A 27,107-nucleotide genomic window follows, 5' to 3' on the forward strand; every position below is an offset into this window, starting at 1 on the left:
GCCTCGAATTACAATTTACATCATTTTGGCAATTAAAATTTAACTGTTAGCAGTTCCAGTTCTTATATGTCAAAACTAGACAGAAGTTTTAAAATAATTTTTTAATTTGTCTTGAGGCTTTGAGGGATGATCATACCACCCATAGTTACGCCGCTGGTATCGACAGCGTTTTTTACTCGTCCATAAACCTCTCCGCTGAATCTTCACTATTCCACGAAAGCCTACACATGGATAATCTCTCCCTCAGTAAAATACTTTGCCCAATCACGGAGAAAATCAATCATAAATTACTTTCGAATAGCTAAGTGAGAGTTTTTATGTTGAAAAAACTGGACAAGGTGTCATTAATATCCGATTTTTCGAAGGGTTCTAACGCAGCTGTCTTTGTGACTTGCGACATTCGTCCTTTCACGGAAACGCTGTTAATATTTTCGGGAGGAAGCAGATGATCGATACACTTGTGTGAGATAGGATTTGCATATCGGTGAAAGCCTATTATCACGTATAGGGCGGCAAGAAGGCATGTACCTCTATTTTTTGTTACCTTCCACAAATGAAAATCACCCCGATTCGTGTGGACCCAAGGAATTTCTCCGTTTCCCAAAACGAAAGCGGATAATGTATCATTAGGGGCCCTCATTTGGGTCTACACTGCCTCCCAAGTTGTTTTTTTTATTTCCGCCTCAATGGCTGATGGGATTCCATCCGTCCCGCATCGTTATACGGCATTTTCAGCGTCGCCGTAACGACCGGATGCAACGTATCTTGGTTCTTATTTTTTTTTGCTGTGAAAATGAACGCATTCATTCGGCTTCACGCAAAAGTGCATTTCATTATGGAAACAAGCGGTTGGAAGTGGAAAAGGAGGTGAGGGGGGGTGCGGTTGAATCGAGAGTGCCTCACCGGATTGGCGATTCGATTGGCGGTCTTTCGCGGTGAGCCTACTCCGCCATCATCCCCTACGTTTCCGCGGAGACCCGAAGACAATGGCGGACACGGACTGTGGTTCTCCATGCACAAAAAGAATAGGTAGTTTCCTTCATCACAGAAAACGAAAGGCATTGATTGCGATTCGTTACTCACCGTTAGTGTATTCATAATATACAAATTATATGGTTTTAGAAATCCCAGTTTAGACGAATGTTAATGGTCAATTTTAACCTCATTTGAAAAAGGCCAGATTGACGCCCATACGATGCCACTCAGTGGCGTAGCCAGGGGTAGGTCCAGGGGGTCCGGACCCCCCCGAAATATAAAAACACACTTATTTTCCTTCACAGAAGAAATCAAAATATTGAAAAATCATGAATTTACGAAATATTTCTTTAACAAATGAAGTTATTTCGTATATGAAATGTATTAAAATTAATTGCTATAGTAATTACTTAGTTAAATTAAATAATTACTTAGTGCCCTGTTTTTCAAAAATATTCCCCCTGGTTCAGGACCCTCCCCGAACAAAATTCCTGGATACGCCACTGATGCCACTCCACGTGACGTCACAGGAACTTACAATTAGATGCTATACGAGTAGTCCGGAGTTTTACATCGTCTGCCATACATTCCAATGCATGCATGTGGCACAGAGATCAGTGAAACATCTCTTCATAATCACTTATGAAAATTGCCTATGGTCGGAAAGTTTCCTTCGTTTGATAGGGTATTAATAGTCCTTATTTAAGCCATGCGCCAGCTGCTAGCAGCCTGAATCGTAGCGGCGCTCATAGCCTCGCACCAAGGTGGTCTCATACGGGGCAGCCGGAACCAGAATGCCCTAACACGGGCTTTTCCCAGCATTCATACTTAGCCGTCGCGTTTTCGCGCGCTTGAAATTTTTCACTTTTCATTTAATCGCCAAAAATAGATATCGTCATTTAAAAATCTAAAAGCGTGAAATACGTACTCCAGGAGTAATAATCTTTCGATTTAGGCAATAAAAAAAACTATAGGACCCTATTGTTGCCGCTCTGCACGCATTAAAATCAGATTTCAATATCGCTACTCGCGGCGCTACCAGTTACTATACATGTCCAATTTTCACGAAGAAATTAACGGCAGTAGTATGAAACTGAGCCAATTAGCATATGCACAACACATTTAACGCATGCGAGGCGATTGTAAACTAAAAAAGATCACTTCCACCACGGTTACTGGCGGATGTAGGCTTCCCACCCAGGGGACCAGGGTTTAAATTCCGGCGGTAGCTGAGATTTTTTAGAGACATCACAATTTCTACTCTTTGCGATTTCGATTTCTACGAGTGCATTTGGGAGGGGCCTTCAAGTGCAGCAATCCTTCCATAGGAAGGGGCGTGAAACCTTGGTCCTGTTGGCACCTTTCGTCACGAGTTCACGGAAAAATAATTTTATAGTCGTACCAGGAAATTATATAAATTGGACATAAAAAAGTCAGCCAAACGGTGTGAAGACCTTAGATTTGATGAGGTGGGCTGAGGTACCGGAGGGACCCCTTACGAAACAAACCCTTAGCTGCTTTTTTTACATCAGGTGACTGAGTCAACATCGATAAGTTTTCATTTATTTATAAAAAATGCGAGAAGATTTCGTCATTAGTTTGTTGATAACGTCATCAAATTGCAGAGCAAATAAACTTTAGATAAGTACATCTTTTTTTAAAACGACTGCTTTTACATGTCGATTAATATCTACTGCCGACAGAAGTCTATGGAATAGGATATCTATTCGTTTCTAGGAATGTATATCGTAATTTGTTTCGCTTTATCTACGGTGGTTGCTCTGTCCTTATTCATATTCATCGATTTAACGTTAAAACTCCTTGCACACGGATTTTTTCTTCTTCATATTGTCGTAAAAAATAATGTATCCACTTCCGATATGGATATCATCAAAAGAACTCTCACGGATTAGTATTGCATTTACAATGAAGTTTATCAACTTCGCGAAGTCTGAATCTGCAAAACCCATGCTTATTATACCTACTAATCTCATTACCTACTTAGCAACCGGTGCGACATAACACTCGAAATGTATTTGAAGAAAGCGGAATAGTTCTTCGCAGAGGAAATTTACGTTGTTATGAGTTGCAATATCTTCTACGAAAAATAACCACGCGTCAGAATTCATAAGTTCCGAGAGTTGCGTAAGCTTATGACGATACCCATTATTTGAAGACTATAACTGCGTAATTCCCGTCTAAACATTATGCATTAAAGCGTCTTCACAATGGATCAGCTAGCATAATTTACCGTGTTGGTTGTACTTCAGTTTGCAATTATATTTTGTCCCTTAGCAAAGTCAGGGTCAGATGATGGGAGTCGTGCATCACAGAACTTGAGCTTTTGTTGACGACGGTAATCAATATCAATTAGAGTCCTCTCTATTTGAGAAGGTAATGGTGTTTGAATTCTACATTTATTTTAAATCCTGCTTCTTTAAGAAAGCCAACTGATTTTTTTAACGGCCTTTTAACAAATAACCGCATTGAAATAACTATTTTCCGAAAAATTGGTTGGCAACATCCAAAATTCAGATCCAAGTCCTTATTTAAATTTTCGTCACATTACCCAGTTGGGTGGGTAAGGCGACGAAGTGGGCAAGATGGCGAATTCAGTTTTTTTCTGCTGAGCACCAGTAGGTAATGATACAGTAGAGCACATCAATGATTTTCTTCCGTCTGACTCAATAGATCTCACCAAGTCTGGCTGTTCTGCATCGAGGGTTGAAATGCCTAGAGTTCTATCAATGAAATTAAGCAGTCCCTTTGTTGACCTCTCTATACTTTAGGTATATCTGGAACTTTATACTCATTTCTTATCTGTCAACCTGTTAGCATGATGTCTGGTGTGATTTATTTGATTAGTTTACTTTCATCACATGGTTTTATCCAATTTTCTTTTTTTTGCATGGGATTCTTTAACCGACTTCTCGAGCTGGTAAATTAAATGGGCGCTAGACAAAGTAGTAAAAATAAAAGAACAGAAGTCTTTGAGACTTCGCTCTGGAAATACAAAATGGATGAATAGAGAGGTTTACAACGGAAGAGGAGAAGAAGAGACTCTGTGACGCACCATTTGATGAAATAGAATGCGTGTGCACGCGCCCTTTTCTTTAGGGGTTTCATTCACTCACTCTGTGACCTACACGAGGGCTAGTTTGGTTAGGTGAGGGTAGATTTCACTCCGAACCAGGTGACAGGCGTGTGAACTTCACATTATCAGGGTTGGGTGCGAGGGGAGGTTTAGGGGGATAAACCCCTCCCCCCAGAGCTCAGAGAAATTTTTTAGGTGAATCCATTTTTCTTAATTGGATTAATATTACTTATAGAATAGTGTAAATATTAATAAAATATCCCTCCGAAAGCCGTGAAACTCACCATTTTGAACCATTTATCTTAAAAATTTTCTAGGGGACAGCCCCGCATCTCCCGCTTACCCTGGCGGGTATTCTACACCCCCCAGTTGCGTCTAAACCCCCCTTGCCTTAATTCTTAGCTGCGCCCGTGGGGGGCAGTTCCTTTCCCTGAGCCACTTTGCACTTGCAGGATTTTACTTTGGGCATGTCCGAAGGCTTTACCCGAGATTTTAACTGGAGACTCGTCGATCAGCAGCGAAAAGGCTCTATCCACTAGGCCACCACGCTCCCTCATTACTATTACCCGGATGAATTTCATCGAACCCGCGGACTGCCAAACACAGTTAGTTGTGCTTTTACCAGTTATCTCTGTAAATTAGTGTAGACCCACTGGAAAAATCAGTCTCAACGCGCAAGTAATTAATGGATGGAAAAATGCAGAAGATGGAAGAATGCAGTAGGGGGCAAGGGACAGGCTCTTTGTCAAGTGATGAAGGAAGCACCAGGAAGAAGAGTCACGGGGAAGTAGGTAATAGAATTGGGAGACGCAAGAATATAGGACTGCATTGTGTAACACCTAGGATTTCAATGTCATGTAATGTACCTCATATATATATCTCATGTTAAACTAACAAACAGTCAAATGGATAAATAAATCTACATGATACCCTGCGCGCCTCCTCAGGGGTGTTTGGCAGGGGTGAGTGTAAGAAGCCGACCTGCGGCATGCAATACACTGCGTCTTTGTAGTCATCTAGAAAAAGGCCTTAGCACCTGCACAAGCCAGCAGTTGTTGTGGGGTGTTACTGATCATACATTGCTACCCGCACGTTAACGTCAACCTTGCAAAAAGTACCAAACTATTGAGTGGATATATATCAATGCAGCTGCATAAAACTAGTTAGATGCCGAAAAAGAAAACGGGGACCGTCAAACCCGCACTAGAAAAGGGGAAATAAAGAAAAGAATACATGCATTTGGGCGACATAGCGAGTGCAGCATTTAATAATATTATTTCTCAGTTTTGCTGTCTATTTCTTTTACCTTCCTCTCGTGATCTCTTCTACTATAGATAGAGAACGCCGCGATGCGCTATGAGAACAAAATAATCGCTGATGAATTGGATAATACGTAGAGAGGAACACCTAGCACAGAAAATCAAGGAAAAATTGCGAACAAAATTAAGAAGGAATGAAGCTGAAAGATATGCAATTGCAGCGTACATATATTAGGGTTGAAAAAAAGTTAATCGTTACGACGACGAATATACGCATGAAAGTATTTCTTCCCCGTTGTCAGCGATCCCTACTTTATCTCCACTTGCGTGCCCCTGTTAGGCCATTACCCCTCGGAAATACCCCCTTGCACCGTGATCCCTCTCGGTATGGTAATATGATTGCCTCATTTATTCAGCTCTCCTCGTGAACCCCTAAAACTACCCAAGCTCCCCTTGGGGGAGGCGTGGGTGCAGGCGCGTTTTCCCATGCTTACACGACGTGATGCGTGAGTGTGGATGTGAACTGTCGGGCGAACGAGAGTCACCCGTGAAATAAAATTTGGTAAAATAGGTTACACACACATGGAAATATGAGCATTTAGGAAAACTACTTTACATCACATACCTCCCGAGATCAACAACAGAAATGCGAAGGGAAAAAATATCATAAAAGTTCTACATTCTATTTTATATAGTATCAAAATATTGGCAGAAAAATGAAAGTAAGAATAAATAAAACAATGGAAGAAAGTGTGATGATTAATGAAGCAAAGGTTTGGGAAATTACGAAAAAAACAGAAATAGTTTATTGACGACTTAGAGAGATTACATGAGGTGGATTTGCAGAAAGAGTGGACTTGGAAGGAAATATAGTCCTAGAAGTAAAAAGGAAGCAACTACTCTGGTTTTGCCATGCCAATAGGATGCATGACATTAGATGGCCCAAGCAAGTATTGGATTTGAAACCTCTAGAGAATCTGAAAAGAGAAATACCACGAGAGAATGGGAGAATGGAGGGAATAAAGAGAGCAATGGAAACAAGAGGAATGGGGGGAGAGTCATGACAGAGAGAAATCGATTCTGAGAGCAGTAAAACGGCGACAGTCGTAAACAACCTCCTGATTGTATACGAGTAAAATATTTAATGTAATTAATTTGATGGTGAAGTCTTTCCCGCTTATATGCCTCCGATTTCTTGATACGTCTAATTTATTTATATTTCGAGAAAAGCATGCTAAACTGTTGTAACGGCGTACCTTGAAGACTCTAATAAATGCAAGTGGTTTTTTGGATTCCAATTTTTCGCACAAAATAAGGCACCCGAAGCCGAAGTTCCAAACATGGGTCGGTTAATATCAACATCTTTAAAAGTTTCACGAAAACATTCGAAGATACTCAAAGCATATGGTGACTTATGTTAGAGGATCATGCACACCATGCGGTCATGAAACTATTTCGCATAGTAACAGATATGTGCACATTATGAAAAGGCATAACTTACCAACGGTAATTAATTCCATTATTAAATTCATGAAACGTCAGAACAATGGAAAATTAAAAAAAATGCAATGAATCGTCCGAGCGAGTGGCGCCATTAATTTTATTAATCAAGACACTGTTACTACCCGCAATAGTACGAGGAAAGGATGACATTTTAAATTCATATTTTTTGCTGTCCATTTCCTATATTTTAATCTAGTGAGAACCAGTGGCGTAGCCAGGAATTTTATTCGGTGGGTGGGGGGGGGGGGGGGGGGTGAGGGGGAGAGCAAGGTCCAAAACCAGGGGTGAAAAATTTTGAAAAACAGGTAACTAAGTAATGGGTTTAAAACTAATTTGAAAAATTTTCATTATCGAAAAAACTTCATTTGTTGAAAAAATATTTTGTAAATTCATGATTTTTCAATATTTTGTTTTCTTTTATGAAGGAAATAATTGTGTTTTCATATTTCGGGGGGGGGATGTGGACCCCCCGGACCTCCCCCCTGGCTACGCCACTGGTGATAACGTCTACCATTGCACGACGGTAAACGAAGTATATTTTTCACATCGTCTAGGAAATATTCTCCTTCATTTTGACCAAGTTAATTTAGCCTATATACCTCAATCTACGCCCCTGTATCGATTCCCATCCTCAACTCACCAAGCATATCCGAAACGCTGAACTTTTTGTGTAACAACATCACGAAACTGGCCACCTACGCAATAGCCTCATGGTGCCCCTAAGTATTTTACGGACTCGGCATCAAATAATTTAATAGTTGAAACCCGCTAGCGGTGTGAATTCTTCTTGAAGTGATATCCTTTTCTCAAAAATATTCATCACCATACACTTTTCAGGATTTAATTTTAACTCCAAAGTACTGCACCATTCATTAACATAATATTGCGATTAGCTGTTGAATCAAGTGAAGTTTTTCTTTCAATATGAAGTGCTCAAAGGATATTCACAAAGTAATTCCTAAGAAAATTAACGTGCTTACATGTATGTACTTTAATTTTTCATGGCACTCAAGCTTGGCATGATTTCTTCTGTCCATGGCAGGTTCATGGCGATTAGCTACACGAGGTCCAGAAATGAGTGTGGAGAAGAATGAGGGATGTAAGTTGGTACAGAGCGCGAAGAAGGAAGAAGAAAAGGGTTCTACTTGAAATGGTGGCGAAAGAAGTCTCCTTCAAAAGATCTATATTTACATACTACACCGCAAGCCGCCGCAAATGGCGCGTGGCGGAGGGTTCAGGGAGCCAGCCGTTCTCGGTCAAAATATCTCGATCGCACAGTTACCAGGTAAATTTTAGCTGCTATTTCTTTGTCCCGAGAACCTTAGACATCCCCGTCCGAATTCCCTCGCCCGTAAATCAAAGCAATTCCTTGGTAAGCTTTCTGTTACCTATTTCGGAATGCCTTCCAGATGATTCACTCCTCTTAATCCACGTTAGCGATTCATAGGGATGAATCTTTTCCACGCAATAAAATCGTGCAAGTTGACCAGGCGATTAAACCGAAATAAAACTCATAGAAAAGAAACAAGGGAGGTCTTGAGGTGGTGACGTCACAATGCCGCAGACCAATTCCCATGGAGATTCCCCCCACCACCACTTTGTCAGCTCCATCCCTCCTCCTCTCCTCACCCTGCTGTATTGTATACACCACTCCCCCCTCTCCCCCCTCCGCTAGCTTCCTTCATACAGTCCCCTCCCTCTTTCTTAAGGCCCGACCCCCCCTCCCCCTCGGCCTCAGTCTCCAATCCCCACTTCATCTACATCCCTCATTCCCGTCGCTTCGCTTCATTCCGGTCTCCGACTGCCCGTCCGCGCCCCAAACAAGCCACGCCCCCTCCGCGCCAGAGAAGAGAGAAATGGGAGTGGGCGTGGCTTGATCGGCGAAGGGGGTGGGGCGTGAGAGACTGAAGCCCCGCCCACCCGGCGTCCACTCCTGCCATCTGTCGGTGGGACAACCAAACGAGGTCCCACCCTTCTGGCGCGCGGGGGACGGACCGCCGCTGGAGAAAGATGGAGGGCCCCACCCACCCCTGCAGCCCCCGCCCCTCCGCCCCCACCACTCCCTGCCCCCGCCGTGGGGCCTGCCCCGTTCTCTCCTCTCGTCGCCTGCCCTTCGTCCAGTCCGTGAGTGGTGAGCCAGCCATCGGGAGTGTGTTGTCGGTGAGTCCCTGCCGACGTTTCGCTGCTGTCGCCGGGATTTTCTCCCTTCCTTAGGCATCTTTATCCCTCCCTCTATCCATCCTTCTGTTTGCTCCTCTTTCCTCCAGCTATTCTCTTTGGTTTTCTCACTCATCTGATTTCCTCGACGAAATTCCCGGAGAGGAGTTCTCCAGGAGACGGACGTCGCATTCATTCCTTCCTCGGAACAACACCAGTGTGATAGCAAGGACCAACCAGTTCGGCGAGATCACGAACCTCTCAGACATGTTTACAGTGTATCCCCGTTCGGGTGCCCCGGGCCGACATCAGTGCCCGCACCACCGCATTTGAGTGTGAGTGGGGGCGAAAAGGCCCTTCAAAGTGAACACCAGGGACCCCTCCCCCCCTGTCGGTGCCCGCCCAAACACTCCTTGCCCCTCGTTGGCGAGGGACGCCCGTGTCTGTGTGAGGATGCGCCCCGTCGTCATGGTGTCCGCCGGCAAGACGCCCACCACGCGGGCCACCGACTTCTCCATCGCGGCGATCATGGGCCGCGGAGCGGAGGCCGAGGAGAGCGGCAGGAAGGCCGCCGACTCGCCGCCAACCGACGGTGAGTGCTCCCCCCGACATATCACCACCCTCACCGCCAACTTAATACAGTGATCGCAGGCAACTCCCAGTATCTATTGGGAGACAGACCGTATGTCTTTCATCTTACATCCACGAGGAACCGTGCTAGCTACCACCAGCGTGTGTGGCAGGGGGTTAAACCACACCACGCATGTAGCCCTCATCCTATTATAGTGCTATGATGACTTCTCTAACTTATTTACTACAGACAGACTTGCGAAAAAAATACAGCACACTTCGGCTATGAATGGATAACATATCGTGATGCTGACAGATGGCGTACGCTCGAAAAATTCGATTTTTTCAGACCAACATCTACGAGGTACCGTGAAAGCCACCTCCTGTGTATGTGACTCGGGATGGTTGTACATCAGGCTCTCAGCCTCAATCAGAATCGCGGTCGCTTTCCGGACACAGGCTAATTGTAAGTACAAAGGACAGCGATATGAGGTCAGACAAGAATCTAGGTGAGCGCTAAATGACGGTTCCTAGGCTGTTCCGAACCGGGCGATTTTAGTAGTTCAGAGGTGATCGCTGAATAGTAAATGCGGTGCTAGAAATACGCGGCCCGATGTGTAGATTGGAGGGGAAAAGACTTGCTAGAGACGAGGTTAGACCCGAAATAAGAGTGCCCATATGATTCCAGAAGCCGTATGAATTACTACAAAATTGAATATCGAAACAAGCTGATTCTATATCTTACCATCCTCGGTGGCGGTATGCTAGAGCCCTCGCCTGCGTAGCCGAAGGTCGTGGGTTCGAGTCCTGCTTGGTTAGGAGGTCCCTATCCATGGATGTTTGCGTTTTGCATTGATAATGTGGGAACACGCGTTGTAAATGCCGCTACGCGCTGATTCGGGTAAGTTGATGACTGGAGAAATAAATAAAGACGGTAATTAACAGAAGAACATCCAAAGTTGTGTAAATATGCTTCTTACTGGTAAACTCTTTGTTCCTTTCAAACAAAAAAACGAGGCTTCTTTCAGCGATTAGCGAGGATAAAATTAGAAAAAATAAGCGCGATGGAATGGAATTTTTCCATATTGTAAATGACGCTTAGGTACGAAAGGTTTTTGTACCTTGAAAATGATGAGGTAGATCGCAACCTCGGTCGGAATTGAAGTTCATAATCGTGGAAAATTGCAAGTGTTTCTTTCAATATCAAATGCTAGTTAGAAGCTTGCCTAAGCTGGTGTTAGTAGCAGGGAGAACTTCGGACACATTTACAAGAATTGGAAGGTTAGAAATTAGCCCCTCATTTTCCACGTCCCCTACAGGCGAAGATTCTTAATAGTGCCTGGCGTATATATATCGGGCCCTTTCCCTCCGTTGGGGGTACGCCCACTTTGGGGCCCCTGCGTGAGGGCTCACACCGCTGAGGTGGCGTCGGCGACCGGGATCGTAGACTCCCGCGTCTTCGGTCTTCTGCAGGTGAACTACGTGTGCGGCACTTGAGAGTTTCACCAAAGTTACCCGCGTGCTGCAGGAACGGAGAGAGTCTTATCTTATCCGAAGATGCCCTTTTCAAGCAATACCGGGAAGTGTGGAGGCAATTTCCATGACATTTGCAGTTAGAGATGATTTTCCAACGCTGAACGTTTACAAACGTGCTACCGTGGTGGGAACGAGGGATCTGATTGATGATTTATGGAGGAGTACAAGGGAATTGTGGATAATTAAAAAAGGGCATTTTGATTTCCTATAAAAATTATTTGGCCTTTAAAACCAACGACATTGCTTAGCACTTGGCGACATCATCTAGTCACTTCGCGTTCGAACATTACTCGATGTATACATGTTGCTTGGAAACGTCTGGGTATTAATATCATTCTTCGTGCAACATTGATCACATATTTTTTCACTGAGCCACGAGGCTTGTTTATATTATTGAATTAAATTTATAGAGAATACAAGTATAGTTACCTATGGCCACCGGCTATTACATGGGAGAATATTCAATGAAAGAACGCCGTTGAAGATAATATCACTGCCCCATTGTAGAAATAAATAGTTGGAAGAGCTTATGATAAAAATAGAGATAAAGATAACTGCTTTTAAAAATGTCACCGCTTGGAGCAAAACCGCAAATATCTTCCTCAAAATGCTTTCACACCCCTATCCGTACATGCTCATATTTTTACCGCGTTAGAATTTGATGCAGAGAGCAGAATTTTTTGACGAGAACTACCAAAGATTAGCCCTTAGAATGCCGAAAAGAGACGTCGCTAGGCAAAAAAAACTGTGTACCGGAGAGGCGAATGTGTTGAGCGCCTTAGAAACATTGCCGCGTCTTCGGTTTGATATGAGACGGTACAAAAGTGGAGCCGATACACGGAACAGTAGTAGAAAACATTGTTAATCTGATTCATGAAACCTTCAAGAATAACATTAAGCCGCTATGGTGTGGATACGTTCTTTGACCCCCGAATTTCAAGTCAATTGCTCGTGCTAATCGTGCTACCTCAACGAATGCCTTCTTAACGGATGAAGTGGCATTGTAAATAAATATAATATACAATTGAGAGTCAAGAGTGAGCGATGAACCTAATATAGGTGAAGCTGTTAATGTTTTTTTCTCAAAGCCGCGCATAGGTTGAATATTAGATTAGATCAGTGTTGTCATGGCAATATTAGCAGTGCCTGAACGCACTTATCTTAAAAAATTTTTACAAGTGAAATATTACTATGTGTTTTTTTAATTACAAGTTACGTCTACATATTTTAGAATACATTTTTGTTTAGGCTGCGAATATCTCCTTGTATCTTACATAGGAAATGTTGCGGCACTAAAAATTGATTGAAAGTGTAATTAGACTATAATGTCTTTTCTTAACCAGTGCTGGAACGGCGTTCCGGCGCCATAACAGCACTGGATTAGGTATGAAATTTTGCCATGTCCGGAATTATGAGGTATAAGTTTCAATATTTAATCTAGCGGTAATTTATGAGGCTACTGGAGTCCTTTGGGCACTCTTAGTTTTGAGTCTAACCTTGTCTCTAAGAAGTTTTTGCCACGGCGAAAATATCAGAGGAGGACCAACTCGGACGTTGTGCAGTTCGGCTGGTGTTCTCTGTGGTGGCACCGGGAGCTGCAGCAAATGTGATGTTTAACATTAACTATGTCCTGGATCGTTCTCCAATGAATAAACAATAAATAAGTTGTGATCTTATTGGAGGGAGGCCGGCATTTTTCTTTAGAACTTAGCTCGTCCTCTGTCATCAGGTCAGTTCAGTACTTAATGCTGGTTATACCGCCGTGAGTACTGGATATTGCCTGCACGAATGGGCAGGTGTGAAGAGTGGATGTAGAATCTTCATTAAAACGAAATACGGGAAACCTCGTTTCAACCTCCTATTATGCGTTACGCCTATTTTTCGACGCCGACTATTCGTATCGTTTGACGTCTTTCATATCTTCGTCTTTCCATCCACGAGGCCATTCTCATTCCATCTCGTGTTTTTGTATAACCTTCCGATATATTCAATATTCGTTCTTCCTAGACATTTCCCGGATTCACTCAGTCAATCAGCGATTCAACCCGTGGGTTGGTTCGGATGGGTGACGATAAAGTTCACCCCGGACTGAACTTTAGTCGTGTGAAGTCATACATTTGAGGGGACGTCCGAGCTGATCCCCCTCGGATATTTTCGCCGAGGCAAAAACTTGTTGGCGACAATATCAGATTCAAAGCCACAGTTCCAAAAGGATTTCAGCAGCCTTATAAATTATCGCTAAATTAAATATCGAAACTTAGACCTCATAATTCCAGACACGGCAAAATTTCATAGCCAACATGATATTCAACATATTCACGGCTTGCAAGGAAAAGCATTAATGGCTTCAATTCTTAATTTTATCTCTCTGCCTCCCCTCGACCTTCGAGGATTTTGTGTGAAAGCTGCACTGGGGATATTTGAACCGGGTACCCCTCGATCAGAAGCCAAGCCACTAGGCGAATCTCAGAATAGTTTACCGAAATCCGGCTCAGACAAATGATTTATTCATCGCGAATTTCATCTTTGGTGAATACAACTTTGCATCCGCGCGCATCTATGCGTACAAAATGACGTATTTCATGCAGTGGTTTTTCACTCTGGTTATAGTCTTCCATTAATGGTTTCAAAATTAACGGAGTAATATCTTCCCTGGGCAAATATAATTACAGTGTAATCGAAAAATGTAGGAACTCTAAACTTAAAACAATATTAAATTGAAACGAGACCTAATAAATTATTAGAAAATGATCTTAGAGTAAATTACAATGCAGACTTGGTTGTTGGTTGATTATGTTTCTCAAGAAATTTTTTTTCTTATGGCTATCGTATTTTGTTGAGAGGTGATATTTCACTTCAATTTTATTTATGAACGCTTAACTAAAATGCCCGTTTTAGTTTAGCTTTGCCACCAATCGCAATAAATTCAATTTTACTCGAGACGTTAACATGTTCCACAATATCAGTTCCATTTGTCCTCTCTTATCTTAATTACTAGTTTTAGGCAACGCTGCTGGTCTTGTGAGCTTTCCTATGAAACTAATATGTCTCCGACGAACCCCCGCTTCTTGTCTTCTGTTTGAGCTAATGTTCCTTCCCTCTCTCGAACTGTTCCATCGATGATATCTCTCAGGCTTCCGGTTCCGGACGGGTGTGACGTAAAAAAAAGGAACCGAAGGAACGAAGATTACGAGGCGTTATTAAAATGTGAGCGTGGATCGGTATATCCACGCCGTTTTGTCCATTTCTTCTCCCTACACTCACACTCGATGTTAATTGAGGCGGAGAACACTCCACGGTCGTCAATTGGCCGCCCCTTAATTATATCTACATCCACGAGGAACCGTGCAAACCACCACCACGGTGTGTGGCATGGGGTGATTCCACACCAGACATGCTGCACTCATCCTGGCTATATCAATGACAGACACTTTGTCACTTCCACCAAATATTTAAAAAATATGTATTTTATGGCTTTTGTGGGAGTAACAAAGTGTCTGTTATTTATAATATGGAGCCCTTCCACCTCGTACAAGCTTCAGGTTTCGAATTAATTCTGATCCTGGACTTAATCATTAGTGCCCTCGTTCGCCGGACACAGAGCAAGCATTCAGGACAGCGATACGCGGTCGGACCAAAAACTAGGAGAGTGCTAAGGTCAATAACATGCTAACATGTAAATAAAACTAGCAGTTGGTAATAGAAAAACGAAAAGTTACCGTTGCAAGTGATTAATTCATTATTATTATAGTCTTCTACCGATTAAGATAGGTTTCCATGGAATACTAGAGAATAATTCTGGGATCCTCCCTCCCCATCAACCACATTCCCTCTTCAATTTACAATAAGGCCTACTCCCTTTCATTCAATCTAAAAATCCTATTCTATTCCTTCCTCTCCCTCGTTTACCAAACATTCTACCCTCTAACACTGTTTTCAACATGCCCTCCCCGCTAAGTACTCGCTCCATCCATAAGTACCTTCTGTCTCCTTCGTATCTCATCTAAAAGCTGCCTCTCCTCACCCACCATGTCCAGCACTTCATCGTTTCACCTCCTTTCTGCCCATTTAACCCTCTCCATTCTTCTCCATACCCACATCTCGAATGCCTCCAATATTCTCTCGTCCTCCTTCCTAAGTGTCCACGTTTCTGCACCGTAAAGCGCTACACTCCAGAGGAGACTCTTCACTAACCTTTTCTTTAAATTCTTACATAGCGATCCTCTTAGAAGCTCCTTCCTGTTCATCAACGCCTCCTTCGCTAATGCAATTCCCTTCCTGATGTCCTTACTACTGTATCCGTTTTCCTTTAACGTACTGCCTAAATAGATGAATGGCTCAACCTGCTCAAGTTTTTCACCACCCACCTTCACCTTAAGTTTCACATTCCTCGCTCGTGATGCTTTAAAAAACCGCATTACCTAGGTCTTCTTGCGATTAATCCGATAAATTCATGAGTGGTATTATGGGGCACTACATAGGTACTTCATGAGAACGTATTATCTAACGAGATTTCATTCTCCATCTCGACCAATTTTCTTCCTTTCCCAATCTCGTTACCCTAATGTGCCTCCCTTTATTACGGATACCAATAACTCTTCGCCTCTCTATACCTTCTCCAACCAAAGTCTCTTGTTCCGATGAAATTTTCATCCCTTCCGCGCAATCAAATTGAAAATTTAGGTGTTGTGCAACAGATAATGGCATGCAAATGATAAAAAAAAGTAAATTAATAATTTGATACGAATTTTCATTGAATACATTCATTTAATATCCCCCAAATGGTTTACCATGACTTTATAAAATTAGTGTGCAAACTACATGCCAAAAAAAAATGGAGATATTATTTACGAATACACAGTGCTGTAGTTGGGGAAAAAATTTAGGCGGTACGCACCGAAAATTGCCAACAGCTGAACATGTATTATATGTACATCCGGCCGAGATTGAAATGTCGTACACCAACTCTTATATTAGTTCCAGGTTGTGCCAGGAGATAACTCTGAACAAGTAAATAATCATTCACGATTTTTCTATCTGAAATCCAATGGACAATTTACATTAGGGATCTTTTTAACAGATTTAAAAAGGTATTTTTACCGGTACGCATATAATGAGTTTGGATTTTAAGGGGTACGCCGTACCGGCCCAACTACAGCCTGCAAATACAATGAGTTATTAACTGCACATGCAGAGCTTATTTTCCCTAGTGCGAGTCAAATTTTCCTAGTGCCCTATCCTATCCATGAATATCGATGTATCCATTGGTATGATTTTTCACGACCCAGGTGCCTTCCCCTCATTGAATGCCCCCCTTCCGTCCCAATCACACCCTCCACCCACCCTTCCCCTATGATCTTTCTCCGCCTGCACAACAAAACGGCTATGCAATTTCGGTTCCGCAAATCGTTCATGGCGCTACCCTCGAATTGCGAAGTGCTCCCTCCAAAACGGAAAATGGAAATTATCATCGCTTCCATTCCCTCCCACTTTTCTTTTTCGGCGTTCGCGTGCCATTGAAGAGCACCCGCACCTTCGCCAAGTACACACCTGTACTTCACACACACAAACCTCGCAGCTGCGTCGGAGTCGACGATGGGATTGAAAATTAATCAATTGAGATTTTTGACCGGTTTGGATGTCACCTCTCATTTTAAGCGGCTTAGCCGAAAAATTTTTTAATGGCGACTTTCATCCTTGGTGTATATATATCTTGCACCCGTGTGCGTGACTGCACACCACGTTACTTGTTTCATGCAGAGTTTTGTTATCACAGTGATTGATTGAGGACCGAAAAAAATAGTGTTAATTAATGACTAGCACGCAATTCTGATGACAGTCGCCAAGTTGTTGTAGCAAAGCGCATAATTAAGATGGAATAGACGAACGCGGGTCTTTGCGATGGCGATGGCTTCCTCTATCGTATGCTTTTATAAAATACGGACTTCAACTTTTGTCGACAATTACCTAGAAAGTATAAACATGGAAATTACGTGTCGTTCTCTTAGGATTGACTCAGTGATTTCTTAAGTCACTGAATGACTCTCATTAAAAAAGTTATAGTAAAAAATTTGAGTGCAATAAAATTACTTCATCCGATGAAAATTCCTAAATTTTTATTTTAATCTTTTGTTTTCCTGTGCTGTCCATGTTGTGCAAGAGAGACAAACTAATGACTAGCAATACCGAATTTTCAATTTAACAGTGCGGAAGTGAAGAAGAGATATGGGATAGAGAAGTTATAGAGAGGCGAAGGGATATGGATTTTCGTAATTAAGGAATATTAGGGTAAAAAGAATGGGAAAGGAAGAAAACTGGTCCAGATGAAGAATGCATTGTCATTAGAAATTAAATTCTTACGGAGCACCTAGTTGTGAATGACAATGTAGATTCTTTCCACCATCAATACACCTAAAGCAGTAGATAGTAAGAGCGGGGAAGCTGAGAAGTTTACTTTATATTCAGAAATACTTTCACGATTCTTCTCAAGTTTTAAAACTTGTTTATTTGTCTTTCCAGTAAGCTGAGGATGAGCCAAATATTATCAGACTGAACTTAGTTTCTCAAACAAAATTTAACTTCTGATTTTAGAAAAAAACATTCCATCTTTCTTTAAGATTTTACGCTCACCCGCCCAAACATTGGCCAGCTATTTACCGTAGCATGCTCATTGCCTCGACAGTGAAAAAGTTTAGCGTGTTTTCAATATCTTGGAAGCAGCACATGTTGCTTTACTGCCGCTCCTCATCCAACACCTGGCGCAACATTTGGCCGCGGGGGAAATAGAGACGAAAGGCTCAAAATTGCATTAAGAGGACTCTATCGTGCAAGCACTGACTATGCATTCACGCACATCGTTTGTGACCACAAGCGCTATAATAATAGTAAATTACTGGACTAGAAGGACACCAGATAAACAGATATGAAATAATTTATCCCTGGATTATGCAATGCCGCAGTTATGATCAATCGGGTTTGAGGAATACGAGCCGATGGAAAATAAATCTGCCATCGTCTCCTGAGCGTGGCATATAATTGCTCGGGGAATTTTCTAGGAATCATCTCGTGGTCATAAACACTGCCCGTAACATTCGGTTAAGCTCAATTTTTATTGGCAAACGAGTCCTGCATTCGTATAGGTTATGTATGCTTATGGTGTGATATAGAGGCTAGCTTGAATCATAAAGAAATCACAATAATTAGTCCGTAGCGGTTATGAGTTAAAATAATTTTCCGTTGAGTCCTAGGGGAAAGGACGCAAAGATGTTGACCAACAGTCTTGACTCTATCGAGGGTCACCATTTGACCACGTACAAATGCCAGAATCGCTTGAGGTGATGCAATTTGTCGTCTGATCTCCTTGTTTACTGACCATCCGTTTTGTCATGAGCTTACTTCTGCTTCTCTTGATTTTGCGTGGGCCAGTTGGCACGGTTGCTGGAGACGGTGTGAGTAGCCGTGGAATCGGAGCACAAGGCAGTGCAATGAGGCGTTTAAGTCCCCGACTAACAGTCGTCTTTTTTTCTTCCTTTGTATTTGTGCAAGAAACGCCAATAACCTCATTCTCCATCTAAATAGCGAGGATTCCAACGGCCAAAGTGGCACGGACCTCAAAGTTTCATGATTTACTCCGCAAATTTGGTTCACGCACTGCACCAATATACATTCTGTTTGTAGAGGATTTATTCATTTAAAGTGTTATTTACGAGCGTGAAATAACGCATATTTATTTTTTGTGAGAGAAATTGCGACGTTATTTCAAAAATAAGCAGATGAGAATACATTCCATAAGCTAGCATATCGATTGAAAGTCTAAAAAAGAGGCCGGGAAAATTTGAATACCAGGGAGGAAGTACTAGTTGGCAGGTTCTCAATACATGATAAAATTTATTTTTTCAGAACTCACCAATGCCCCTATGAAATTGTTACTTTTATAAAATTGTTCATTATGCGTATAAAATGAATGCTTGAACTTAATTTTGATAATATTAGCATTTTACGAGAGAAGGCCATATAATTAATGGAATTCGGTCCTTTTAAGTATATACTACCTCTTTAAGGGCAGGAACTAACATAATTTTTCACTGGTATACCCTACCATTTTACTTTAGAGTCTACCTTGATGTGCTATTGTTCATGTTTCATGGATGAATAGATAGTGAGAAAAATTTATTATTAATGTAATATTATGTGCTAACTTACAGCTCACTTAGTTATTCATAACACTGTGCCTCATGAAATCATCTTCCGGAGACATTAACTTTAATCCTCTGTACTGTGTGAAACTCGCCAATAATCTCAAATATTTAAGCGAAGATGGGAGCGCTTTGAGCATGCCTAACTAAATCTACATTTCAATAATTTATTGGACTAAAAATAATAATTTTTGCTCATATCCGCGTGAAATTTTCGTCTTCGCGGGCCGCGGTCACCGGTTCGACCGCGGTCTTCACAGCACGACCGCCGCGCGAGGGGGGTCCCGTCGTCCCCGCGACGGATTCCCACCTCCGGCCGCCGCTTTCACTGCGCAAGGTGAGCCGACCGCGACGCCCTGAGCAAGGCGGAGCAAGCCGAGCTCCTCCGGCACACACTTCCCATCGAAGACCCGCGGTTCTTGCTGCCCACCTGCGATACGAATTGAGACACCTCACTACTCTCACGACGGAAGGGAATCAAGTGTGGTCACCACGATTTACCACCGATTACCACTAGTATTTCAATGAAGGATTCCCCAGTCGGCCGCCAGATAAGCTTTTAAGAACACTCAGCGAATTTATATTGGCTCACAAAATTCGCCACTCGCGTAGAAGGTGATTGAACGATCAGAATTTTAGTGAAAAATATACCTACTATTATCAGTGCTGCTGCCCAAAATGTATATTCTATGGTGTAGAATCCATTGATTTAACAACTTTTTGTTTTATATATTTTTATCATAACGTATAACTTACTTTACCTTTACTTTTTAGAACTTATACGATCACACTCGCTTCATACATTTCGTTTTCTGCCATAGTTTACCAGTCCTTCAATTATTACTGCAACATAATAGCCTCTATCATTTTGTACAAAGTAAATACTTCTTCTTTCCGTTTACCCTGGATCTTTTCTTATGCTAAATGTCGTCGAGTCTCATATCTTTTTCTTACATGAAGTGCACTAGCATAATTATTTTATTCGCGGGTTACTTTTATCGTTTTACAAGCGTTCTCTCGTACTTGGACATTTCAACTACTTCCTTATCGGACGTAAGTACTTGTGGTCAAACCAATCTTCGGAATCATTCTGTTGCTCCGTATCTCATGGGTGCTGATTTGCCTTGTTTGCTCTCGTAGAAAATGGCGACTCTTAACAGGTAAAATACGATAGAATGGATGTACCATCACACAATGATCTTTTTTTCTTAAATTTTTCCTACTTCGCTTTTTTCTTCGTTTAAATTTGCTTGTGGCCCTGAAGCTATTACTCTTGAATTTTCGTAATTTTTCGTCAATTAATTAGCGGTGGGAAACCGTGGAAATGGGTTTTAATGATTTATTATAACTTTTAATGATTTATATTTTGATATAGATGAAATCATTCAATTTTTTCTTCAACCGAGCCCTTCGATGACTATGATGTTACTTCGGCTGTGTATAAAATAATGGTGACGGATAGGTAAACCTATCCGTCACCAAATAGGTGTCCTTCCGCCGCATTTCTCTCGCTAGTAATGTCTGGTAGTAATAGTGATTTCTATTTCTCTATGTATTGTTTTTTTTCGTTTTTCCTCTTTATTTGTAGGAACTTAGATTTTCCCCAGAAGTTCATTTGACAATTTTTTCTCCTATTCCTCGTCAATGTTGTGGTTATATTTAGGTTGTCACCAGGGGCGCCGACTTATAAAAAATATTGGGGGGGCCCATATCGGAGGTCTTGCCCCGGGAAGAGGTTAAATTCAAAGTGTGTCGCAGCACCGAAACACTACCATGATTCACACCACTCGGTTCAGTTAACCTGCTTAATCTTATAATTATTTGTTTCAACACACATTGTTGAATTTATTTTAAAAGGTAACTATCGTCAAACATGGGAAATAAAAATAACAAATATATTTATGTGATTTCACAAAGCATAATATAACTTAATTATTTTCTTGAATTATTGAGGGGGCTCCGCCCCCCCAAACGAATCTTTGAGGGGGCTCGGGCCCCCTCAGGCCCCATGGAGTCGGCGCCACTGGTTGTCACTGTGAAATGTGGAAGCGGATTGTGATTATTTTCTTTGATGTTGACGTGAATGAAAAAATTCAATTTGGGTATCAATTAAAACGTAGTAAAGCCTAAAACTTCGAAGGTAGAAACTTCTTATATAAGGAGGTTATGCCTTGAGCAATTGGGAAAAAATATATATTTCTGATATGCTCTCTATTTTGCATCTGCCTCCAGTGTTGGTAATAGTTTTGGCACCATAGATACATTCCGTAACACTAAATTACCCAATAAGATTACTTAATTTTTCTCCTCCTTTTTTTAAAATTTGACGGCTAAGTTTAGCCCGTGAGTTTGAATGAATCAGTTGTGGAAAACAGCAGAAGTGGGATTTTCATCATTTTCTTTGATGCCGTTGTGAATGCATTCAATTTGGGCCTCGCCCTCGTCCACCGATGTATATCTTGAAATTTGCCGGCCTCTGTGGCGGTGGGGTGTAAACCTTTCCTACCAATCATAAGGACGCAGGTTCAAGCTCCGCCATGGGTAATTAGCCCCCAGGGAATGCATGATAATCCATTAATAATGCATGATAATCTTTGATAATCCATTGTTGTTTTTTGTTGATCCCCGACGTAAATGTCTAACGGTGCTTTTTTCGGGGTGATGTATTAAAAAAAATTAAGAATTAAATAAAAAATCTTCAGAGGCAGTTACCATTTGAGTGACGGATAGGTGAACTCTGAGGATGTCACTTCCCCGCAGCATCGCTCTTTTTCAACCCAGGGACCGGCCAAAGGGGTGGGAGTTCGTCCCTCGGATCGTGGAGGGGCATCGCACGTAAATCAGGGTGCGTAGTGAGAGAGAGAGAGGGACATTGGTGGGCGTTAGTTTATGGGTTTCTTTCGTCGAGATGATTAGTTCCGCAGGAGCGGGGGATCGAAACCATTCCTGACCGAAAGAGATTGTTTTTAACGGTCGCCGTATTTATGAGGGCGACTTGCAGAGGGAGAGGAGACAGGATACGTTCGATATAAATCGTTCACTCTCCGAGTGGTGTCATGTCTCGATTATTCTCGATCACAAGGAGAGGAAGGCGCAATTCGGGTAGTAATGGTGCTCGGAGTAAATATAATGCCAGCCCCTTCCGAGCGATAGCTCCAATGATAGCGGAAAAATGACGCAATCATTTTCCAAGGATGGGAATCCCATCCCTTTCTCCATCACTCGGCACGTCCCTTTTTCCGTCGCTGAAACCATCGCTGGCACAGTCTTTCAGCCAATCAGAACGCACAGCCGCTAACAGCGATTGAAACACCACTCTGGGCTCTTAATGGAATCAGAGCTGTAAATATGGAATGTGACGGAATAAGTAATGGAAAAAGGGACGGTGGGAATGACCGCGTGATTCAGAAAATGATAGGTGGCGCGATGACTCCTTTGTTCACTGAAAACATCGCTGGAGCTATCATTCTAAGCGATGGAAAAAATGATCGTGTGACTCAGGTTTAAGCCTACGATTTTTAAATGAATAAAATTGGTTTCAAGGTTATTGAAATTGAGGCAAAAGTTGAAGCTGGTGGATATCTCACTAATTCCATTGTTATTGGAAATCGTAAAAGTTGATCCAAGCCTTAAAAATTTGTTTGTTTTAGAGCCTCAACCTTTCCCGAAAGAAACAAACTCACTTCTATCATACAAAAAATGCTATCATAGGAATTAGCCAATCTGAGATCTTCCCTATCACGAGATAAGGGCTGGATGGTCGTATTGGTTTGGGGACTTACCTCTACCAAGCTAAGTTTGAAATGGAGTTCGTACGTGGCCTACAGGAATTGAGAAGAGAGGTAGAAAAATGATTAATGAATATCTTGTACTATATGTGGCGAAAGTTATTAATATTAGTTAAATTGCAATATTTCTACTGATATTATAGTAATGCATCTTCCATTGTAATTTGTATTGCAATATTTCTACTGAAGTTATTGTCGCTCGACGTGTTTCGTTGTCACAACAACAATTTTTTGCACTTGACATCGTTGTTGGGACAACGATTTCACGTGCAACAATTGGTTGATTCTTGAAAGTTGATCGTATTGTCTTCTAGGACCTACTTTCTGGGTTACTTAATTTTTCGCATGCCTATTTAAGCTGGCTTAATTCTCTACTGAACATGTTTATTACGCATAGATCTCACAACAACAAATTCTTGCACTTGAAATCATTGTCGCGACAACGAAAAGCATCGTGCAAAATTAAACTAAATGGAAATATTGCAATGTCTTATGCAACTAACAAGAAAAATGAATAAGAAAAGAGGAGGGAAAAAATACCCAAAAATCACCAAACAATCTATTTGAAAAATTTGCTTGAAGACTTTTATTTTAACCCCATCCACTTCGATTAATTTTCCGAATATCGTGCTCCTATTCTCTATTTATGTTTTCTGCGGTTCTCTTTTAAATGAAAGGTAATGAAATGATATTTTTTAATCAACGTAGAACCGTGAAATGAAATGTGATTATTAAGGATGGAGAACACTGCTATCGCTATTCGAATAAAAAAATCATTTTAATCCTTCCAATGCATCATTTTTCTTTAAATATGAATTATTTACGTATACAATGTATGTTTTAACTTTTTTATGCTTTCAAAATAATTAATAAATATTGTTCCTCTAAATAGTGCTAAAATTATGAAGATCCGATGATGAGATACACTCGTCATTGCGCGGTTTGGCGTCGAAAGTTCATGACGAGCTAGACTCGTCATTACAGCGCAAAGGGGTTAAGGTTTCGTGGGTTCATCTTCCGAAGGATATCTGCTAGTGTTCTCAGTTGAACTCAAAATATTGAATCGTTCTGCCCCATCCTTTCCCCGAGCGGCCGTGGTGGGAGTGAACGTAAGAGGCGTTCGATATAAATTGCTCGTGCCCGGAGCGAGTCGTGTCCCGATGGTTCTCGCCCGACTACTCCGGGAGTGCAAGCGCGAGTCAGGCAGTAGTCCATGTGTGCATGTCATTAGCGCCACTCGAATCGTCCGCGCTCCGGGAGCCACCTGGTGAGAAGGGGATTAATTATTTCCGATAATGTGGCGAGGAATTGATCGCCCCCTCTCGCGGGGCAGCCGTCCCCCCGCCCGCTATCCTCCTCATCCTCCCGAGCCGCGTGTGTTACCTCGGCGCGCTCCAAGGGATTTTACAGCAGCGGCGGCGGCAGCGACTCTGTTGGGGCCCTCTTGCGGTCAGCGTGATGAATTCTAGAAAGTCGAAGCCATCAATTTCATTCTTCTGGGAGGGTGGGGGTTTTTATAGCCGTGGCTGCGCCTGGGCGCGTTTCACTTGTTAAACAAAGACATGAGTGCGTGCTGGCGTCGGCTTTTGCTTTTTTGACGGTTCGATTGATGTCTTCGGAGGAACATCTCCTTCCCACCTACCTCCTCCTCTCCTCCCACCCCCCCGCTCCCTCTCCAGACCCTCCCTCCTAACCCCCCTCCATCCCCTCCTCTCCCTCGTCCGCCTTTCTGGCATCCCAAATCTTTTTTCCATCCTCCCTCGTCGCCCACTGCCTTCTTCCCCATCTCCCTTGCCTCCGCTGGTCCAGGGGTGCTTAGCGAGGTCCGTCTTGAGCATCATTATTGCCATCAGTAATTATTTTGGCTGCCATGGAGTATTTATGAAGTGTTCTAGAAGTATAAAATACGAATATCCAAGCGCGATGGAGTGGAATTTTTCCGTATTGAAGTAAAGAATTGCAATTTTCCACGATTATAAAATTTATTACGACCTAGGTTTTGATGTTACTAGCTCATCTTCAAGACCCTGAAGATCGAATCCTATGTCGTCATAAATTTTATAATCGTGGAAAATTGCAAGTGATCATTTCAATATTCTGGAAGTCTCCGCTCCCTTCATGGACTTCCGTCTTAAATTCACAATAAGTCCGACTCCCTTTCATTCTATCTAAAAATGCTATTCTTTTCCTTCCTCTTCCTCATTTAATCAACATTCTACCCTCTAAAATTATTTCTAACATCCCCTCCCCGCTAAGTACTCGCTCCATCCATACCCTATATCTCCTTTGTATCTTATCTAACAGCTGCCTCTCCTCACCCACCATGCCTGGCGCTTCGTCGTTCCTCCTCCTCTCCGTCCACTTCTCCCTCTCTATTCTTCTCCACACCCACATCTCAAATGCATAGTCTTCCCTCGTGCTCCGTCTTAAGTGTCCACGTTTTCACACCGTAAAGAGCTACACTCTAGATTATACTCTTCACTATCGTTTTCTCAAAACTCTTACCTAACTTTTCGTTTGTCAACTCCTTCCTGCTCATGAACGCTTGCTTTGTTAACGCAATTCTTTTCCTCATGTTCTCATTGCTGTATTCGTTTTCCTCTAATTTTCTGCCAATATATTTGATTCGCTCTACCTGCTCAAGTTTTGATTAAGGATAAAATTAGAGGGTGGGTAGTTAGCACCCTCTTCGGTAAACACGTGTACCCATCATGTGTATCACGTGACGTGGAAAATTTGACATAAATGAGAACGGGCGGATATATATTGGGCACATAAAAAAATGAAAGGCAAATTATTAAATAAATTTTAACTTTACTCGCCAATGAAAAGTCAATAAGCTTCCCTTGAATAATTTCTCGCAGGTGCACAGCAATAGTTTATCATTCGCTCTTTAGTTCGTGGACATTTTTCATTATGCAATTGCAAATATTTTCTCTGAATTACATAGTACAAATACATGCAGAAAGCAGCGACTTGCTGTTCATCCTCATGGGTTCAACGGGCTTTCAACTGGACTTAACCGGTAGAAAACCGAAAACCTTTCCTGCACCTGATACGCCGGGTAAACCTTAGATCATACAGTACAAATACATGCTTGTAGACTGCCTCCACATAAATTACGGCGAGAGAAGTAATGGAGGGAACTGCCAGATCTTTTAACGGAGTAATTTAAACGGAGTAAAGTAATCCGAGTAGTAAAAAAAATATTTTGAGGACTTCAGTGCTCTGATGTGAGGTAATCAATTTCGCCTTTATTGCGTGTTTATTCATGGATGTGTCTTAGATGGGAAGGATATCGATGCCGCTTTTCAAAGGATCATGTCTCCTCAACTCAATTCTGACAATCAATAGTTTTCCATATGGATTTGAAGTCTGTCGAGGGTGGATCCTCCCCTCCTCCCCGTACTTTCTAATAATATTTACTCAACGAGAAATCCAAACCACTCGATGAAATCAAATTGATTCTCTTTTCTTTAATAAATTCAAAATGGATACACACTCAACAAAATGAAATTTATTCGTTTGATGTCGTTCGGTTCGAATCATGTCATCCGTACCCAATCGTCAAAGTCTATTTTTCTCCCGAACAGTCGCTTCCCTTATTTCGTCGATCGATTTTTGTGGTATGGGAGGGATTTTCAATCAGCCCAATTTTTGATTGCTTCAGAAAATATCAACATCACATTTAACGAAACCATTTTTTTTACATTTTGAGGCAAAATAATGACTAATTGATATTTTGTATCCATATTTCATAAAAATATATTCTCAATGTTGAGAAAGAATGTGGCTCTGAATGAGAAAAATTTTCAAGAGGTAAATGAGTTTTCATGGTTTATTTAAAAAATACCATTGTATCAAATATTCATTATATATATACATATTTTCCCCCGTTTTTTAATTCAGATATACTTATTTTATTTTTGGATTTTAGCAAGTGAAATTTTAGTGCTTTTCAACCGGTGAATTGATTTTGCTGTCGGTTTTAAGCGTGTCGCCTAAGCTTCATAATATTTCTTGCGTTACT

The 27,107-nt window shown here is 41.8% G+C and overlaps 2 protein-coding genes across 2 annotated transcripts in view; one reads left to right on the forward strand and one right to left on the reverse strand.

The window, feature by feature from the left end:
* Positions 1-8,584: 8,584 nt before the first annotated feature.
* LOC124154922 lies at positions 8,585-9,049 on the reverse strand. The gene has a single exon (XM_046528696.1). The coding sequence runs from the start codon at positions 9,047-9,049 to the stop codon at positions 8,585-8,587; it is 465 nt and encodes a 154-aa protein (XP_046384652.1).
* Positions 8,953-27,107, forward strand: part of LOC124155498 (T-box protein H15-like) — a 161,409-nt gene continuing 143,254 nt past the window's right edge. Inside the window, exon 1 of the mRNA XM_046529359.1 lies at positions 8,953-9,580. Within this exon, the coding sequence (XP_046385315.1) occupies positions 9,442-9,580 (139 nt within the window). The 5' untranslated portion in view covers positions 8,953-9,441. The remainder of the gene's footprint in view (positions 9,581-27,107) is intronic.

Source organism: Ischnura elegans, chromosome 3, assembly GCF_921293095.1.
Source record: "Ischnura elegans chromosome 3, ioIscEleg1.1, whole genome shotgun sequence".
NCBI classification, from domain to species: Eukaryota; Metazoa; Arthropoda; class Insecta; order Odonata; family Coenagrionidae; genus Ischnura; species Ischnura elegans.